Raw genomic sequence first — 14,970 nt, 5'->3', positions numbered from 1 at the left:
CACAATAGGTCCTCTTTAATGTCCAATGGTTCAACAACCCAGGCTTGAGTTTTCAGGTGACAGTTCATAATCTTTAAAACTGTGCAAACTGAAAGCATTTTTGTACAAAAGCTGTGCAAACCTTCTGAGTTTGAACCACATAGTTACAAAAAAATAAATCATTTGTGAAAAACAGAGGTCAGTTTTGACCAAAGAAGTGCTCACAAAGCAGCCATAAAAACATCAGCTAATGCTTGTGACTCTGTAACCATAGCAACAACCACAGCAGACAGACAGGCCAGACAGAAAAGAAGATGAAGAAGATAAAAATTGTGTTGCAATGCAACGAGATGTGTATTTCCTGTGAAAATGATACAGTCTAGGTGTGGGATAAGAGGATCGATATGTCAATAATCCCGGCTGTGGTTTTATACAGAGTAGTTGGTTAGCAAGGTGAGCTGCACTGATGTTATACCCCAATACAAATCCATTCCTAAGTCCTCCACCTGTAGAGACAGTGGCTGAGTCAGTCGCACTGTTTGCATCAAGATGACAGACACTTCACTGTGAGAACAGAGCCAGACAGACACTTTCAGTGATTTGTGCTTCTCAGTATGGGCTACCAGAACAAGCAGGGATCTCCATAAATGTTTGCTCACACTGCAGCCAAAGGTGTCCTAAATTACTTATTTTTTCTTTCACATGACAGCTGTTGTCTTATCAGTAAAAAATTCAAAAGGTTATATGGAGTCTCAGATTTTCACTTTACAATCTGGACCACAAAGGTATACAGTGGAAAAGCAGATCTCAGACCTGCAACGGCGAGGAGGACAAGACACAACATGATTTGACAGATTGGTACTTAGGAAGATGCAGCAATTCAATCAAAATCCAAGGGCACATCACTGAAAAGTGTTCGAAACTGCAGGCATAAAACTGGACATGATGTCTTTTGTCATCGTTCTTGTGGTACACATTTATTTTTAAAATTGCTGTCAATCCATATTGCTACTGAATATAGGTTACATCCTTGAAGGAGAAGAGCCATTGAAGAAAAAAAAAAAACTGAGGAGCAATTCAAAGTGTGCACAACAAAGCACCAGATCCCTGAGGAAGAAAAACAACCAACTTGCAGAGAAGGGCAATGAAAGAACATGGATGAGAAAAACATTAAGAGCAACAATAAATACATTTTTGTATCTATATAGCACTGCCACTGTTATATAATTGACTATTAACTGACTGGGCCTCAGGCAAGAACCACTCGCATGAACAGATTTGTTCTTAAATGGCTCGTACCAGTAATTTAAGATGACTTGTGGCGTTCACCAATTCTTGTACAAATGAAATTTACGGGTGGTCCAGATCTGCTGTGAACAGATAGTCAGTCTTTCTCCACAGGAGACCTCCAATTATAATGCCTTCATCTGAACAAATTTGGAGTTTAAATATGATACAGAAATGAACTAGAATTAAATATATAACAAAGACAAACCTTAAAAAAATAATATTCTCATCACCATGTTTAGATTTTAGGATTTTTATTGTAGTAGTTGTTGGAAAGAGCTGCCTCAGGGTCTTTCTGCAGGTGTCTGTCCAGTATCACCAGATATAATATATAACAGTATAACATCACCTACTGTAGGCTATAATATTCTGTCATCAAATCTCTACAACTGTCAAATCCCCACTGACTGCCTCCTATATTACTCATGGACTGCGTTGCTATAGGAAGACATTTGTTTGCAACTAACTTTATGTCAGACTGTATTTCCCTCTTTATTTCTGTCACAGTGCAGCGCGGCTCTGATGGCGTTTTATTGACTGCTAAGTTTTTGTCTGCTGATTTCCAAAAGCAGTAATTAATGTCTGTGTGAAATTCTGCTTTTTTACTCTTTTGGAACATTTGTGTGAATGAAACACAAAGCCTTACATAGCTATTTTAGGGGTGTTGATTGTGCTGATGAAATCTCACAAATGTGTACCTCCTCATGAACAGATGACATTCATCAGGCGGCAAGTCTATCCAGTTAAAAGAGTTTGGTGAAACCAAATTGGAGCGCTTGCAAACCTCAAACAAAAATGTAGGAGGAAAACATAAAATTGTGTTAAGGCTGATGACAAAATATTTACAAAACTGTTGTGCAAAATTTATAAAATCAAGACATTCAGAAAAAGATTAATTAAAAGCAGACTGAAGCAGCGATAAGAGCAATAAAGGCAAAGGGAAGGTATATCTAAGAGTATCACAAAAACTACCATTCAAAAAACATGCAGCAGTACAATAATACAAAACAAAAACTATTTAGCAAAATAAGGGTTTAAGTACAAAAGTGAAAGTTTAAATTCATCATTCAGGCAGTTATTCGATGTTATCTTTTAGTTTGACAATATAATCTACACTTGGTCTACTTACTTTTCCAAAATGTTCATTCAACTGAAGTTTGCTCAGCTGCCTTGACTTTAGCCAAAAAGTTTGAAATAAAGCTTGAGTCAAGATCCTTTTATCAAACTACTATTTCTAAGGTGTAGAATGAACTTTCATGCAGTTATCTTTTAAGTATAAACTTAGATTTACGGCGCTGTCGCTCTGGTGACAGGTTGATAAGTTGGTTTCATCTTAAACTTAAATGTCAAAATCTTACCTAGACCCGTGTCTCATCATTACAGCCTGGCCCACCGGGGAAACCATAGCACAACATGAAAATGAGACTCACCTCTTCATTTTCCCATCTCCCAACAACCACCAGCAACAAGGAATCACAGCCCTTTAAGTATTTATTTCACACAGTTGTTTAGGGCCTTTTGGCTTCCAGGTGGGATACCAACAAAGTAACAAACAAAATGGGACAAACTTAATCAACCTAAAATTACCTACTCAAAACAAAGAACAAGAGAAAAGAGATGAAACAAAAGTGACACCCACCTCTATGAATCCAGGGCTGCTATACATACTTTCAAGATACTAGTTACTAATAGTAGTATTAGTAATATATTACACAGGTGTAGTTCACAACATGCTAATTAATCAAACTTTCTGTTCTATGCTTATGTTGGAATGACATGATACATGAATGCTGTAGTGGAAAAAAGAAAATAACAACTAACTTCATTCAAATCTCTTTTGGCTGTGTTTGTACAGATGACAGCAGAAGCCATTCTCCGCCTGGTCAATGATCCTGTGCTGCCATTCTACCCACTGGACATTGCCCTGGATGTACAAAACAAGCTTAAAGGTAACACTGATGATGGTATAATGGTAGTAATAATAGTGAGGATAATGCACAGTGTTATAGGGGGCTGATGGTGTGGGTGCAGTCAGTGGTTGTCACAGTAGATGGGTTGGTATATGGCCTTAAGAGCCTGTACACACCCGCATTTATGACAGCAAACATTGAAATTAAGTCACTTCTTTGGATGGAATGGTTAAAGGTATACTGTGCAGGATTTGTTGGTTGGTGTTTGTAAACACACAACATTCAAAGTTGCCCCTCCTCCTCGGCTCAGAGAGAGAGAGAGAGAGCAGTGGTGGTTGAGCGAGCTAGAGAGTAAATGAAGAGAGAGTGAGCAGCACTGGCGAGAACAAAGCCATGAATTGGATAAATAAAACATTATTTTCTGATTGTTTCGCTGTGGTTACATTCTAAAGCACAAATAAACACGCTCACACCTCCACACAGCTCAGCAGGAAGGTGCAGCATTGCATTGCATTGTGTGAATGCAGAGCTTCATCCTGTCTGCTGTGGCCTCTCTGCTCTGCAAAATAATAAGAAAATAAGAAAATACAGGCAGACGGCAGAGTCTTGGCAGATAAATACACTGCCACACACTTCTAGTAGGTGATGATTGAGAGGGGTTACTTTTGTATAAGTCTATACATTGTTTTTTAGGAGAATCCTGCAAACCATACCTTTAAGATCAGTGGATTCACTCATAGCAGCAAAGTATTTTTCTTGAGCTCAACTCTGACAGGAGAATTTGTGCCATAGGCAAAAAGCAAACTAAAATAGTGGTCTTTTTAACAATGGAAAACATTTACTTGCTGTAATGTGAAAAGTGTCACTCTTAATGATGAACCCACAGAGAATCATCATCTAACTGAGTAATGGCCCTCAGGTCTATGGAAGTTGTTTCCAGCTAAAAAGATCTGAACAAACCCACTACACACTACCTGCCTGGCACCAAACAGTAAACAGATAAATTTAGCAATCAGCTGGTGAACATTGTGGAGCATTTAGCTGCTAAAGAGCCAGATATTTTTCTCAGGAGTTGGAGACCAAAACAGAGCTAAAAGGAGAGTGAATATTGGACTTGTATTCTCCAGGTGGCCAGAAACAAACTACAAATGATTGCTGATGTTGCTTCATATCTGCTATATGTTTGCTATATGAACTAAATAGTGATTACACTAACCAGCCTCTTCATTAGGTACACCTGTGCAATGTAATGCAATCCAATACAACAGCTCTGCCATGAATTCTACTTTTACTAAGCTCATACACTTTAGGTTTTTGTTGACAGAGTCAGAAAGGTGATAATTCTACTTTATGCTTATTATTGAGGTCATAGTGGGTGGTGGTGGTGGTGGTGTACTGGGATGCATTATATTGAAAAGTGTTCCTAATATTTTGCTCCCCTCATGTATGTTAATGGAGCGGACAAGGAGACACAACTGTATACTGCTTTTATACAAGAGCTCACAAGGCTAAAAGGTTGTAAACAGCTGGTGTCATCTGTAACAATGCTGTATCATTTGTAAACGTATCACATGTCCATATAAAACTTTAACATGAAAAGTACCTAGTTAATAGTAAATAAATCTGTCGAATAAATGTAGTGGAGTAAAAAGTACAATGATTCCCTCTGAAATGTAGTGCAGTTGTGGTATCAAGTAACATGCAATGGAAATATGCAAGTAAAGTACAAGTACCTTAAAATTGTGCTTGAGTACAGTACTTGAGTAAATGTTCTTTGTCCACCACTGGATATAAATTAGAAAGTGAACGCCTCCATTATCTTACCAAGAGTCCCTCGTTGCATCGAAAACTGTGTTTCTTGCCCAGTAGGACCTATTTTTAGCATGTTGCCGCATTCCCAGATCTCAGCAATTACCCAGGCTGGTACAATTGAAGGGCTGGAGCTAATAAAAAATATAAATAACTGTAGCTTTCCTTTAAAGGATATGGCTGGCAGTTTTCTATACTTTGCATATTGTGCAGAGCCAAACCGACAAACCAACAACACTCTTAATAACAAGTATGATGTATATATTCTTCTGTGCTGTAGACCATCATTGTTGTCCAAAAACTATTAAAAACATCAATGAGTCACACCATTGCACTGGGTGACATTTTCTTTCTCCAATAAGAGTTTGGGCATGGTAGTTTATTTAGAAACTCCAAAGACTAATAACAGCGATCACATTTTCTGTCTCCAGAGAGTAGTTCAGTGTAGAGGCCACTGCACATGTGCCATTCCACTAACTGTGCTTCACTAGCTTGTTGTGCTACATATCACAACCTCTTGCCAGTTGAGAGCACGTCCGAAACTTCCACAGGCCAAGCGAGCTGACTTCCTGCTTGCTCACCACACACATAAATGAGAATGAGAATAATTTACTCATTTGGCACTTCTAGACTTTCCAAATGTTTTCAGACATAATGGATCAAATTCTGATAATACAAAGAATCATTTTGGGGTTTTGTTTTACAGCCTCTGCTACACAATGATTGTGTATGGAAAAAATGTTTTTTTTTGTCAGTGTGTCAAACTCAGTATGTCCACAAAATGGCTTCACAGCAGAGCATCATTCCTGGATGCTTTGTTTAGACCTGCAGTGACATTTTTCTCTGTGATGCAGTTGTATACAAAGCATATGGAAGGATGATTTTTTTGTGTGTGTGATTTTGTGAGATTTTGCGGGGTTTTGATTCTGCACAATGCAGCAAGCAACAGAAATATTGGATTCTCCACAGAACACTGCACTATGTACAGCACAGTGTGTGTGTGTGTGGTCTGTCATAGGCTACTTTTGGGGACAAATTTCAGACTTAGGACCAGTTAATTGGGTACAGCTTGTCCAAATGGGGACAAAAGCCATGTCCCCAATAAAGAAAAAGCTGATTTTTGGGTCAATGGTTATGGTAAGGGTTAGGGTAGGTTTCCAGGAAATTAATGTAAGTCTGTGTAATGTCCCCAAAAGTGACCATGGTCTGATATGTGTGTGTGTGGGTGTGTGTTTTCGGTGGCTGCTGTTGGAGAGGCATAATTCATCTCCACTGTCCAGCCAGTCAGCTTGAGCATCAGTCCCTATACACACTCCAACAAACATGAACACTCACATCATAAGAGTGCACATAACTGTCAGATATTCAGATATAGAAAAAATACCTTTGTAAAAAGCTTTTGCATGCACACATACGCACACACACAAAGCATTTTCCCTAGACTTTTTCCCCCATAATAATGAGTTAGTGTTGGTTCATCTGTTTAGTTGAACATATCAATCTCTCCTCTCATGCCTCGTGATTCCACAGCACAGTGACCTTCATTCCTGCATTTGTAAAATTCAAATCATGTGTTCCTCTTTCTTGTAACCTTGGACCTTCACAGCCAGCCTTGAATGCCTCACATCTCTTCAGTTGTGCTTTTGTTATAACTCTTTATTTCTTTTTTCTTTCATTTTCTTGCCCTCTCTCTCCTCTCTCCTTGTTTTCCCTCTTTCTCCTGCTGTAGTGTTCTCGGCTAATATTCAGAACTCATTGCATTGCATTCTGGTCTATGCAAACTAGTGTTGGTGTAGAAAACGTAATCTGTAACTCTTACAGAATTCTATCTGTATGATAACTAATATTTAGAAATACCTCACAATGCCCAGGGGAAAGCGAATATATAAATATAATATACAAATACATGCATACAATGCAGCGATTTGTGCAGATTTCAGAAGCAGAAGCATCCCCCATGTTGTCAATACATTACCTTCACACAGACCAACTGTGAAGCACAGCAAGCAACTTTATGACTTTTTGGCAGAGACGCTCACTCACACCTCTGAAATCACAAAAACCAAGGCTGGATTACCAGCTGTGCAAAGTAGGTAACTGCCCCAGGGCCACAACAACACAATGGTTCACTGCATGTCAGTTGGCTTTGGAAATTTAATTAACTGCAAATTTGTTAGGGAATTTATGTGACTAAAGCACAATATCAGCTAAAGCAGGTCCTGTATTATTGGTTAACTTTGTGGCCTAGTCTAGTTTAGCTTGAAGGCCTTTATTGTTTTAGAGTATGTTGTGCTTACATCATACCTATCCCTCATGAAGTTGTTTAATTAGAGTACTACAAACCTACACAAATTATGTATTATTCTAGCAAAGGAGTCCTGGTTGCACTGGTCTTAATGGGAACAGTGTACATACACATTGCACAGAGGTCAGTAGGTGGGGTGTCATTAATGTAATTCATCTTTGGAATGTATCAGTAACTGACCAGCCTCACACTGATGAACTGTTGCTCAGAGTTCATACAGTGAGATCATCTGTAGTATAGCAGCTGCATTTATCAGTGTGTAATGTGAAAGGTGTCAGAGTGAAGAACCCACAGAGAATAATGCCCAACTCTTTCAGCTAATTGTTTTGGTTTTATGGTGCACAATTGTACTGTGACTGTACAGCAGGAGGCAGATGTTTTTAGTGAAAAAGCTGTGATAAACTCATTGTACACCACTATTATTTTTGCAAACAATATAATTTACTATAAATCGATGTGTATGAAACATTCAATTCTTTATCAATGATTCATATTCATGTGATAATATTAATATAATAATCATCTGATGACTAATCAGTGAATGTGACTATCAAGCAATTATTCAGTATTTACAGCCTCCAAGAACTTATTACTAAATCTTCTTTTGGGTGAAGCTAAGACAAAAAGGCAAAATAACACACTGAATGTTTCAGTAGGATAACATAAAACATCTGTTACAGTTCTGGTCCAGCATTACCACAACAACAATTATAAAGAATTTTTGAACAGGCTGCAAAATGCTGAGCCTGCATTCACACTGGATAGGCTTTGTGTATGTCCCAGAACAAATGACCAAGTAGACCATCTGGATTTTTAGAGCCAAGCCAGGCTGACCATTTCAAAACATTAATGATTATGAATCATTAAAAAAGGATTAAACGTTTCACATGGTCACCAGGTCTGCAGGTATAAATGATTATAAGCCATTAATAAAGGGTTAGTGATTCATATGTCCTGAGTCATCAGGTCTGCAGTTGTACTTTAGTCATTAATGAAAACAATTAAAGTCTGTTCTAAATGTTAATAAATTATTAATGAAATAACAGCCTTTTCTTTCTTCCTTCATGGTGGCTGTGTGCATCTGAAGCTGGCAGGCTGTATGTTAGAGACGCATATGATTTTATCATAAATAATCTTGTGCGCACAAGATCCATAACTTGTAAAAATCAAATATTTTACTGTATAATGGAATATCTGGCTCCTTAGCCACTAAATGATCCTACGGAGCCCCTATAGCCCCGAAAAATGATCATTTTTCATCTTGTAATTATAATAATAACTTGTTCTCACAAGATAATAACTTGTTTGCACAAAATAAAAAATTATCACCTTTTGGGACTTAAGGGGCTCTGTAGGATCATTTAGCAGCTAAAGGGCCAGATATTTCTCACAGGAGTTGAGAAAGTTGAGAGAGTTGAGAGGGAGCTAAAAGGAAAGTCCAAAGAAATTTTGGACTTGCACAGGTCAGGTGACCAGTAACAAGAGTCCAGATGAATGTTAACATCGCTCTGTAATTAGGAAACTCTTTGCTTACATGTTCCGCACATCAACTTTATAAGAGGATAGTATCTCAGTGTCGTGTTCACAGCTGGTTTCTCTGCCCAGAATTGGCCAAAAAAAGCAATTACTGCAAGTTGAACTAAAGATCTCAGAACATTTTTTACATTAAACAAATCCCATTTCCTCTGGATGCTGTGAGTATATTCTGCAGACTGTTGATTTCTTAATGGTATTTACAGTAATGACATAAAGCATTTAAATGTACCCAAATCACTGAGTGCAAACCATTTCTTTCATTAGATAAAGAATATATACAGTATATGTATAGTCAACAGACATATAAATGTATGTCATAATGGGAATGTGATATAGATGCTACAACTTATTGTAGCCTTAACTGAACAGATGTAAATGTCTTCTAAAATATCAATATTAATATACAATAATTTAATCTGCCCTTGAAAGCATATTTGGGTATACACACTCTAATGAGTTTGGGTTGCTATAAGCTATGTAGATATTTGAAGTACAGTATTCCTGTATTGAAATTTGGGGTACTGTATATTTTTAGAGGCACCACCAAGGCAAGAGCTGGCTGATGTCCTTTAGGTTAATGGAATGACATATCAAATCATTTTAAGCTAAATAAGACATGTATTGCAGATACGGGTACATTTTAAATTGAGGACAGTGGTCCTCAGTGTATGGGTTACAAAAACTGATTTACATATTTATCAGCCAAAGTGCAACTTGCATAGTAAGATGAACGCAGCACTTTAGTCAAGGTCTGAACTAAACCCTGTGTAAATTTACATTACCGACTATTCAGCAGTTAGCATGCTGTACGACCTCTCAGCTCTTTTGAGCCAAAATCAGCTCATTCAGTCACAGTCTCAGACCATGCAAAGACTGTCCTTGAATATTAAGATGACCTTTGAAAGGGGATGCACAACAAAGACTTTGATACATTTACCCTGCATGCTGTCTTCACACAAAGTACTGTTTTGTTATGCACCAAGAAAAATAGTACAGCAGCTGTCAGAGTGAGGTTTATGAATATCAAATCAAATCAGTATATAAGTTTCTCTATACTGCATTAGTTGTGCATTTACAACACGAAATTGCACATTTATCTATATCTATATACTATCATCTGTCAGTCATTTTCACACCAACATCAGAGACTAAATGAGATAGAGATGGTCTCCATTACATGTACTGCAGCTCCAACTTCAAGTCTCATTCATTGTACCACTAAAGCAATCGCTCAGTGGCTCAGGTTCACTGCTCTGTCTAAGCATGTAAGCACCGTCCCATTAAAGCCTAGATTGAGTGGTTATGCTTCCCCGTCTGAGACTAATGGACAGATTATGACCTGCGAGAGAGAGATGACTGATTATTTTACCTGCCTGTAGCCTCTGTCTGTTTCTTCATCACTTTGTCCCTCATTGTACGTCTGTCTGTTCCCCAGTTTCTCTCCTCTATCAATTTAATTCAAAGGCACTTTATTGGCATGAAAGCTACCCCTCCTTGGCAACTTTGCGCATTAGTGCCAGGTTGAAGTACAGTAATACAAGTGAGTGTCATTTTATCAAGGCTAAAAGGCCTCATCATTAGGCCAAACACAAATGACAAGGCAGAAGTACTCCATTAATTAGCGGTATGATACTGTTAGATTTGTGTCTGATTAGCTAGGTCACTGGATTACAGTATGAGGATCAGTGTTATATCATTCTCATATATTACTTGCCTTAATTGTTTACCCCACTGGTTCCCCAATGGCTGCCAATAGTCAATGAGAAACATTGATTTTGTCACTTCAAGTTGACATGGAAGCTGTGGTAGCCGCTGCTCGGATCAGCTAATGTGTATTTTTTCAGGATAATCAAAGAATTTTTAGAGTTTAAGAGTCTCTTTAAGATGACTTACAACAACCCGTATAGCTGCGTCAATATTGTCCATGCTTGTCACTATTTTGTGCTGCTTTTTCATGGGTGTAGCAGGGTAGCTAGCTATGCAGGAAAATTACATTGACATTCTTATCCCAGATACAATGACATGGAATTGTAAATGTTCAGATTTATATTTTTCATTTAAGACTTCTCATCCTAGTTGGTTTTAAAACTGAGTTAGCTTGGTTTGCGATCCACAGGTGACAAACTGGTGTTTCAGTTTTTGATGTTTATATACCATTTCAGTCTAAGAATTATGTTTTCTTTGGTTATATTTAGTCCACAGAGTTGGAATATACTGTAATTGAGATAAGATTAATTAATCTCCTGAATTGTGCAGTTTTACCAAATGGCAGCTGAGTGTCACTGCATCAACTTTTTTGGCTTTTCAGAAATGAAGTTGCTAGGGAGCAGGCTTTATTCTAATTACAACTGCTTTATAATACACAATTGGACATCATGTCCCTACACTTCATCACCAAGTGTCATTTTCCTTATGCTTACATTTAGTTTTACTACATTCATCAGCTGTGTGTAATCAGAAATAGGCTGCTTCTGACAGATTTTTGGGCTCTTTATTGTGGTTATTAAATTGGTATTAAATTTAATTCCAGGTGGCATTATAAACGTCTTAAAGTTATAAATTTTGACTTTGTGAAACGTGCAGTTACTCTAAATGCTTTGTGCAAAGCAGCTCCTGTTCAACCAGAAAACAGGTGGGAGAGAGCTTTTATCTCCGCTAGTTAAAAATACAGAAGGGCACCAGATGGAGAGAAAGAAGAGGAGGAATAGGAGAGTGAAATAAATACTTTTTGATGTGTGAGTGTGTGTTTGAGTGCAGTAACAGATAGTGAGGCATGATAAATAATTCCTGGTGTATGTTAGAATTGCGTGTGAGTTAGTTAATGGTAGTGGTTGCAGGATACAAGTTGACATACAGACAGTAGGATTTGAACACCTTATAATCTTAACCGTGATAAGAGGACAATAGAGTGTGGGAAAAAGGTGGACGAGCCACTGATTCTGGAAATATTTAACCAATGAAAATTACCATTTCAAAGTGTTCTTTGAATGATACTTTCAATGCTCCTCAACATAGAAACAATCAGCCTGTGTTAGTCTGTGTATAATGACATGGCTAAAAAAAGAAGGCAGCGATTCAACTGACAAAATGCAACGTTTAGGGGGGCAGCCCTGCTGTAGATAGTAGGGATGAGCAGAGAGCCCAGTATGTGTATTTGTATCTTTATTTGTTTATGCAGCAAAATTATTTTTATATATATTTGTATTTGGATAAAAGTGGAAAGAGGCTTAAAAATCCTGTTTTTGTTTTTATTATGCTTTTAATTTTAGAAAATTAAAGTGTTACAATAAGTGTTCATGAATAAACCATGTGACAAAGGAGGTCCCCACGCCAGGTCTCGAACTGGAGTCTCCCAGATCATAGACAACTGCGGTGACTACTGAGCTAAGACTTTACTCATCACCTCATTGCAGACAGACATCTATCTATTTATACACCCATAACACAGAGACAGCACAGTGTGTAATGTGTAGGGAAGAACTTCAAAGGCAATTATTGATTTGCACTTTTCATTTATTGCTTATTTTTTACAACCTAACTTTGTGGAAAGGAGAAGGGGAACATTAGGTTATGGAGAGTCCCTTGGGAGCATTTTGCGTGCGTCAGTAGCTCAGCTTTATATCTGGTGAACACCCCCAACTATGGGAGTGATGTCCAAATTAGGAAGTGTGCGTCATGTAGCAGGTGGATGTGACTCTCCTCGTTGAGACCTGCTGACAGACGCAACAGTTTTCTTCCCAAAAATGAATAAATTTAAAAATATTTGTATGACACAAATATTCGTAAAAAAAACACCATTTGCACATCCCTAGTATGCTAGTTGAAGTAGTAGAAGACTTGCTTACATTTTTACATATATACATTACATTTTTTTGCTTGCTTACATAGAACAGACAAACACTCCATTCCTTAAATCCATTCCTTACACTTCTACTTTTGTGTTTTTGGTTTTGGAGAGACGATTGAGACACCACTCGCCGAACTCCTGAGAGTGTCTCTCTGGGTTGAACCCTATGACACTACTTTGGTACATGGAGAAATCTAAAGCACAGTTGCTAAGCTATGGGACAATTGGTGTTCAGGAGAAATATTTAGTGAATGGTCAATTATAGAATGCAAAGAAAATCATTATTTTATCTGAGTTAAAATGACAGGTTGCTCACATTTTACACTAAGGCTACGTTTAGACTGTAAGCCTTATGGCCAAAGTACACGGAGTGAGGAAACAGCGCAACACATCTGTCACAGCATGGCTGCAGCAGAGCACATCCATTATAACCCGCTGAAGCTGCTATACTGACCACAAAAGCTGCGAGCACAGGCGGGCATTGCACAGTTCATCTCTATTTCAGTGCAGCTGGTCTATTTTTTTTTCTCTACATGCGGCTACGCGTCCCTCCAACAGGTAAACACTACATAGAACTGTGTAAAAACAAGTACAATCTGTACTAAATAAATAAATACCTCACTGTACCAGAGGCAGTGTGATGCAGCAGTGCAACTTCGTGGGTTTTTTTTTACATTGCATATTAAAATAAATAAATTAAATCAATGTGTATCCATGATTTTGTAATTAAAACTAGTTAATTAATTCATTACCAGTTAATATAGCCTACTGCATAACCAACTGCATTATCATTTGGCAAAACTCAATATGCATGCAGTAATGAAGACAGAGTTGGTGTAGCAGGTAGAAAACCCTGCTTCGCCCTGCCTATGTGATGTGTCACGTCTGTGCCTGGTGTATTTCAGCTGTTCGTGCTCATATTGGATTTATTGCTCATATCCTGTTTTTTTGTGTAACTTTTCACATTATTTTTTAATTGTGGCCAATATCAGATTCCAGTGTGAACTGGTCATGTTCCTGAACTGACCAAAACAAAACAGCAATAACAAAGACATCACACACTGCACCCTGTCATATGGAAGCAAATGTGGAGGCCAATGAAGTCAGCATTTATGGATTCATTTATAAGTTGATGTGCAGTGGAGGCCAGCAAATTTATGAGTAGATGATAATGAGGACTAGGATGAGGAGAAAGAGAGCTAAATTTTTAATTATAGCTTTTTGTGGCCCTGTTCGGCCATTTGTTTCGATATGCTTTCAAACACAAACTTGTTACAATACAACCCCTCAAGTTTTGCTTGTACAGAAGTGTCAACCCAAATACTTATGAGGTCTAACACCTCACTGTCCCTCCACTGAATACCTCCAGCTCAGCTGCCTTCCATGTTAGTATTCACCTAGTGACTCCCACAAGTGCAGAATTTTGATGAATGTCCATCTAGAGTGACGTAAAAGTCGCATGAATTCCAGTATGACTGGACAGACTGAGGCTGCATTGCGAAAAAAATCGGACCTGTAGCTGATTTAGGACCACATCTGAAAGTGGCCCAAATGAGAATTGAAAAGATCAGATTCCATGTGATTTGTGTTGTTCACAGTGTTATGAAAAAACAGATCTGAGTCACATATAAGCAAAAAAAAAAAAAAAACAGATTTGGGCCACTTTTGCCTGCAGTCTCAACGTAGCCTAAAAGATGTACAATTAGCTTAGAATATAGAAAGAGAACCACAGAAACATGATTTATGTTTTCTGAAAGCCTGATGAAAAAAAAACATTGTTACAAAGCTAATAGAACAGAAGCTAGTGAGGAGAGAGAGCAGGACTCTGACTCTCCACCATGTGCCCTCGAATGAAATACAGCCAATAGAACCACAGATTTCCAAATAAATGTGTTTTTTTGTTTTTTTTAGTCAGATGTCTGTCATTACTTTGTCATTATTGTTCACCGTCAAGAAACAAAAGTCAAGACAAAGGTACAGCAACTCATAGTGGTTTTGTCTCACCTCTGTACTCAGAGTTGTGTGTTAGTGTGTGTGGTTCGTGAGCATGTGTGCACACTTGAAAAAGAGTGACCTGCATGTAAGCAGAATGTGATCACGTGTGTGCCAGCACAGTATAATGTGTGTATGTGAATTGAATGAAGTGATGTCACATGGTGTACAATTATGATGTGTATGTCCTAATGTGTAGGCTACACATGAGTGGGTAGTGACGCATGTGTTATTCAAGTCTGTTGAAAGATTAGTGTATGAGTATATTTTGGGGATGTGAAATGGTGTGTGGGTGTAGCAATGTT

The 14,970-nt window shown here is 38.0% G+C and overlaps 1 protein-coding gene across 3 annotated transcripts in view; it reads left to right on the top strand.

The window, feature by feature from the left end:
* LOC137188328 (inactive N-acetylated-alpha-linked acidic dipeptidase-like protein 2) overlaps nt 1–14,970 on the top strand; it is a 581,495-nt gene that overhangs the window by 532,566 nt on the left and 33,959 nt on the right. For all 3 annotated transcript variants that reach the window (XM_067597950.1, XM_067597951.1, XM_067597952.1), the window contains one exon: nt 3,122–3,215. In XM_067597950.1, coding sequence (XP_067454051.1) covers nt 3,122–3,215 — 94 coding nt within the window. The remainder of the gene's footprint in view (nt 1–3,121; nt 3,216–14,970) is intronic.

The sequence above is a fragment of the Thunnus thynnus genome, chromosome 8 (assembly GCF_963924715.1).
Source record: "Thunnus thynnus chromosome 8, fThuThy2.1, whole genome shotgun sequence".
In the NCBI taxonomy this organism is placed as follows: domain Eukaryota; kingdom Metazoa; phylum Chordata; class Actinopteri; order Scombriformes; family Scombridae; genus Thunnus; species Thunnus thynnus.
Note: the sequence above shows the minus strand (reverse complement) of the source record. Positions and strands in the feature narration are given on the sequence as shown.